The sequence below is a fragment of the Limulus polyphemus genome, unplaced genomic scaffold (genome assembly GCF_000517525.1).
Source record: "Limulus polyphemus unplaced genomic scaffold, Limulus_polyphemus-2.1.2 Scaffold636, whole genome shotgun sequence".
In the NCBI taxonomy this organism is placed as follows: Eukaryota; Metazoa; Arthropoda; class Merostomata; order Xiphosura; family Limulidae; genus Limulus; species Limulus polyphemus.
The window spans coordinates 359,401-365,400 of record NW_013666246.1 but is presented as its reverse complement, the minus strand read 5'-3'; the positions used below and the strand labels follow the sequence as shown (position 1 = coordinate 365,400).

Below are 6,000 nucleotides of genomic sequence, written 5' to 3'. Positions count from 1 at the left end.
ATTGAATGAATATTTGCTGTAAAATTCTTATCAATGCTATAAGTGTAGTTTACCAGTTTGGTCGCCAATTTTGATTTTATTCCTTTAAGTCACACACTCAATTCTTTTTTCTTTTTTTTTGTCGCACCTTTTTCTCACAGATGATGTGTATTTGATTAGATTTTATCAGCAGGAAGAGTTCTAATAAAGCTATGTGTCATAATAAAGCTAAGTGTTTAACAAAGCTAAGTGTTCTAATAAAGCTATGTGTTCTAACAAAGCTATGTGTTCTAACAAAGCTAAGTGACCTAACAAAGCTAAGTGTTCTAATAACGCTAAGTGTTCTAACAAAGCTATATGGTATTTTATGAAAGTGTTGAGATAATCTGAAATACATTTAAAACTCAAATGTAAGGAAAATAATGGTTATCACAATGATAGGTTCTTCAGAATGAACTCCACCAATGGAAGCCAGCGTTAGAAAGTCTAAGCCGATTGGTTGACAAGTTGACCAGTGAAATTTCTCACGACGAAACGTTACGGCTTCGGGATATGACTGACCTAATTTACCAGAGATACGCCGAACTATCTTCACGGTTAGTATGATGACGTATATGAAGTATTGAATCTCCTATAATTATTCATTACCAAACAGTCAATTAACAAAAAAAAAGGATACCTATTAGAATTTGGAATTTGTTTCAAATCGGGTCAAGTATAGCCTAGTGGTTAGCGTACTCGGACGTTTGTGGATATTTAGTTGTAACGTTTGAGGGTATTAAATAATATCAGTTGAGAATATCAAACATTAAAGTTTGAGGGTATTAAGTAGCATCATTAGAGTTTATTAAGCACTAACGTTTGTGGATATTTAGTTGTAACGTTTGAGGGTATTAAATAATATCAGTTGAGAATATCAAACATTAAAGTTTGAGGGTATTAAGTAGCATCATTAGAGTTTATTAAGCACTAACGTTTGTGGATATTTAGTTGTAACGTTTGAGGGTATTGTATAATTATCAGTATCCAGTCAAGAAGTAAAGCTCTACAAAAAGCCCTCAACTCTCTACAACAACTGGACAAAGCCCTGGACAGATTTCTAGCATGGCTTTCAGAAGCTGAGTCCACGTTCGAGATTCTGGAATTGGAATCAGAGAAATATGGTCCGCGAGAAGACATGCAATGTGTCAGAGGATGGCCAGAACAAGTCAGGGTGAGGGGTAATAAAAATAATTTAACTGTTTATGTAGAGTTACAAATATTTAAAACTAGTAACGAACACGAAAATAAGAAAAAAATCAACAAAATTCAGAATTTGTCTCATTTGTTAAAATGGGCCTAATATTAAGTACTTCAGCTTCACTTTTACCAAATTAAAATGTTGCCCCCAATTTTAACTGTTTTATTTTCTCCTTTTTTTGCATATCAGTTTATTACAGTTGTTTCACGTGTTCCAATCAACTTCAGTTTCAGAATAATTTCAGTGGCAATTCAAACCAAGTTATTTTTTTATTATAATGGATTACCAGGGATCTCAGAGACACCTAGTGGAAGTTTATAATTAATTCCGTTTTCAACCGTAGTGACTAAAAGCTTATTGATGTACATATATATATATTTAAAAAGGTTGATTCAGATGTTTATTTATACCCTTTGTTTCTTTTACGTTTCTGCGAACACGTGTGTCTATCCATTGCAGCTGTTAAAATAGCGTTCAACGGTTTTACTTACATTGGTGCGTGGGTTAGTTCTGTGGTAGAACTCTAGGTTACGAAAATAGTAACCCGGCTTCAAATCCGTGAGATACCACAAAATATTCCCCTCATTTTTAGGGTGGTATGGTCCTGCTGATTGACCGCCTTCTCTCTGACCAGTGGTTGAAAATTAGGGACAATTTATATTTGCCACGAATACAATCTTAGGAATTGCTTTGAGTATCGTGGCTTTAGTAAATGCAGAAGAACAGAAGGTGTGAATAAAAGGCCCGTTCTTTAATTTTAGACTATTTCTGCCTCCTGTACTTGAGAACTTCTTAAACTTATATCGAACTTTTAGTGAGAAATAACACGTTGTTTTCAAGATAAATTTGTGAAAGAGGAAAAAGTGACGAGAAAGATTGGAATGACAGATGGCCGGTTTCGTTCTCGAACGTCAACTGCGTCTTGTTGTCGTCACGGCACGAGCGAGGCCTGACCTCTTCTTGCCTTGGGCACCCATCCACACTTCAGAAAACATAGGATGTATCAGGGTTAGCAGAGAATCTGTTTTCTTCATCTGTCGTTTCAGGAGACTGCGAGTGTGTGTAACACTTTAAGCAAATGTTTGTTTTTTTTGAAAATCATCTTTATAAATATGTTATTTAATAATCTGGTCTACATTTTATAGTTGAGTATAAGGTTTCGTGGCTTAAAATTGTAGGTTGCTTCATAAGTTTAGCCCCCCCCCCCCAGTGACACAGCGGTATGTCTGCGGACTTACAACGCTAGAAACCGGGTTTCGATACCCGTGGTGGGCAGAGCACAGATAGCCCTTGTGTAGCTTTGTGCATAATTAAAAACAAACAAAACATAAGTTTAGGAAAAGTTTTTGAAAATACCCAAAGATGTTTGTAGAAAAGTGTTTCTATCTACGTGATTAAAAAGCGAGGTGTTGATAGAGTTTGGACAGCAGCGAATTTTAAAGAACGATACGATATTAAAAAACAAAAAAAATTATAGTTTTATTATTAGCAGTTTCTCTAGAGCTAATATAGTTAGCCATAGACTGATATTTTTTTGTATTTACCTCCTCCCCCAAAAAAGGTAAATTTCTATGACGAGAGTGATGTATTGTAAGTAGGTGTTTATATCAAAATAAACTAAGATGCGAACAGCATTATGGGTAAGAGAATAATATTGAAAGATGATGAAGTAATTTCCCACAACTACCATTAACTTGCCCATCATCCCATCAGTCCATCTTCTTGGGTGAACATGATCCAGTAATTTCCCACAAATACCATTAACTTGACCATCATCCCATCAGTCCATCTTCTTGGGTGAACATGATCCAGTAATTTCCCACAACTACTATTAACTTGCCCATCATCCCATCAGTCCATCTTCTTGGGTGAACATGATCCGGTTGACTTTCGGCAGTCGTTTTCTGCTGATGAAAATGGAAAAGGTAAGAATAAAACATAAAAGTTCTAAATTATTAAGATTTAAAGATAAAAACATTCCCAAGACTGAATAACGATACAAGAAGGTTAAATTCTCTATAAAAATTCCCAAGACTGAATAACGATACAAGAAGGTTAAATTCTCTATAAAAATTCTCAAGACTGAATAACGATACAAGAAGGTTAAATTCTCTATAAACATTCCCAAGACTGAATAACGATACAAGAAGGTTAAATTCTCTATAAACATTCCCAAGACTGAATAACGATACAAGAAGGTTAAATTATCTATAAACATTCCCAAGACTGAATAACGATACAAGAAGGTTAAATTCTCTATAAACATTCCCAAGACTGAATAACGATACAAGAAGGTTAAATTCTCTATAAACATTCCCAAGACTGAATAACGATACAAGAAGGTTAAATTCTCTATAAACATTCCCAAGATTTCATCTACGTGATAATTTTTTAATTCTCTAAAATGATTTTACAACATGTTTAAATCCTTTTAAGATGGTTTTTGTTTATCTATAAACAATGAATTTCGTTTAGTTTGACACCGACGTATTTATACAGTATTATAAGATGATTTTAAATCAATCAGTTCCTTTATGTATGGAATGTAATTAGAGGATTCGTTGTCGATACCCTAACGACATTTTTATCCACAGAATGAGAGGGTTGTTAGTCAAAGTTCTGACAATTTCTAAGAAGTTTTTGTTTAATTATGATGAAATTGTTTTCGAAATTTGTTCCAAATCAGTGGATTTGATTACAGTTCAAGAAAAGAGAGTTTATGGCGTGTTTATAAGCCTGATAATATTTATCTAAGAACCTTTAACCCTACTGTAAAAGGCACGTGGTCCAATGTTTGTTTTTACAATAGGCATTGCTATGTAAAAACAGAAAGGGGCTGTATTGACTAAGTAGTTTGTTACTTCACTTTGAACCCCATCATCGTCATCCTTTAATTGTTGGTCCAACCTTAGGATTGTGAGTTATTGAATGAACGATAAGCCTAAGAACCCTACCTATTATCAGTAGCGAATCTAGGATTTTGGAAAAGGGGGAGTGGTCCCCTGGATTGACGCCATATTACATCATTTTTATCGATGCAGCCAGATGATAAATCAAACTTAAATATAATATTATAAATTATTGACCTGTAGCTAGGAGAGGCAGGAAATAAAACATTTTATTGAAATTATTTATTGTTAAAAGGGGCACAGTTTAAAGCATGGGGGTGTAAAATTATGAAAAAGAGGGACCGTACTCCCATGAATCCGCTAGTGCCTTTTGTTGTTAAGCATACGTCACTACAAAGTCGAACGTTAAGCAGAGAGAAAAAAAAACAGACAGAATTCAAAAATATTACAATTTTGTGTTTTGCCTTTACTAGATTGACTTCCTTAAATAAAACGCTGATATTTAAATATACACACGTTATTTCTAACATTACTAAAGGGGTTAACGGTAAGCTTGAGGGCCTATAGCCATAAAAATCTGAATTCGAAATTAACTAAGGGCACAGCGAAGATAGCCCATTGTATAGCTTTGTACTTAAAAACAAAATACGAATACGGTGGTCTAGACAGCCATAGACTTTACACATGAGAAAGTCCCCCGTTAGATCAGCGATAAGTATACGGACTCACAACGTTAAAATCAGGGTTTGATTCCTGCGGTGTCAAAAATGCATATAGCCCATTGTATAGCTTTGCGCCAAAGAACATAGCAAATATACAAACGTATGGAAAAATAAATATTGGTACTCAAAGCTGTTAGGCATGTTCAAAAAGTGTTGCATAAATATTTATTCGAACATTAAAAAAAGAAAATTTACCTTTTTACCAATGGCAGAAACCATTGTTAAAACTGTAGATCTTTAAGGAAATCAATAAATTCTTACTTGCATTAAATATTTCGAACACTATTAAAAATTCAGTTATGTCCAGTATTATATTTTGAAAAACAAAAAAGTGAATATTATACATTATTTGAATAATACAGAATTTTCTTTCATGGCTCGTTATTTTACACATTGAAATAAAAGTACCAAAGTCAATAACATCTCGCCTCGAATCTCGCGGTCCCTCGGTAACAGATGGTGCACATTATCTAGAAGCACGAGAGCGGAAGTGACGTGTAAGATGCCATATCTTAATCATACTGTCTACTACATTAATCTCTTCTGTCACGAGTTAAGTCAGTTACTCAGTGTTTGCTATGTATCATCTAGCAATTGGCTCGTGCTACTCACATACTATGAGGTCATCTGAGAGATAACAAATTTTTTTCTGGCATGATATGATAAGTATGGTCCTGTCTTTCCACGAAACTACGGTTTAAACGCATCTGTTTTAGTTTTCTTATGAATCTGAGTGTTTTTGGCCGTTTAAAAGCAATACCAGATAAGTCATCTAAAGCATTAACAATAACAGGTTTTGATCTTTGTTTTAAAAGGTATTATTTGTTGACGTCGTTTTACTTCGTAAGGTTTACTGATTTTGTTTTATAGAATAACAAACTGGAATAAACTAGAATATTGTTGACGTTGTTTTAATCTTTCGTTCCTTCTGATATGTAGTAACGTGGTTTGGCTTACTTTCGTTCCTTCTGATGTGTAGTAACGTGGTTTGGCTTACTTTCGTTTCTTCTGATGTGTAGTAACGTTGTTTTAATCTTTCGTTCCATCTGATGTGTAGTAACGTGGTTTGGCTTCGTAGTGCCAAGCTCTTTTAGAACAGTTATCAGTCAGACTGGGGGAGGGTATCTATTTTTGTAATTTGTTACATTAATCCTTGTCCCCCAATGGTATGTCTGCGGATTTACAACGCTAGAAACCGGGTTTCGATACA

The 6,000-nt window shown here is 34.4% G+C and overlaps 1 protein-coding gene across 1 annotated transcript in view; it reads left to right on the top strand.

The window, feature by feature from the left end:
- The window catches only part of LOC106459610 (dystrophin-like), a 77,250-nt gene that overhangs the window by 38,300 nt on the left and 32,950 nt on the right, over positions 1–6,000 (top strand). The window contains exons 3-4 of the mRNA XM_022386130.1: positions 421–575; positions 1,003–1,192. Of these exons, the coding sequence (XP_022241838.1) occupies positions 421–575; positions 1,003–1,192 (345 nt within the window). The remainder of the gene's footprint in view (positions 1–420; positions 576–1,002; positions 1,193–6,000) is intronic.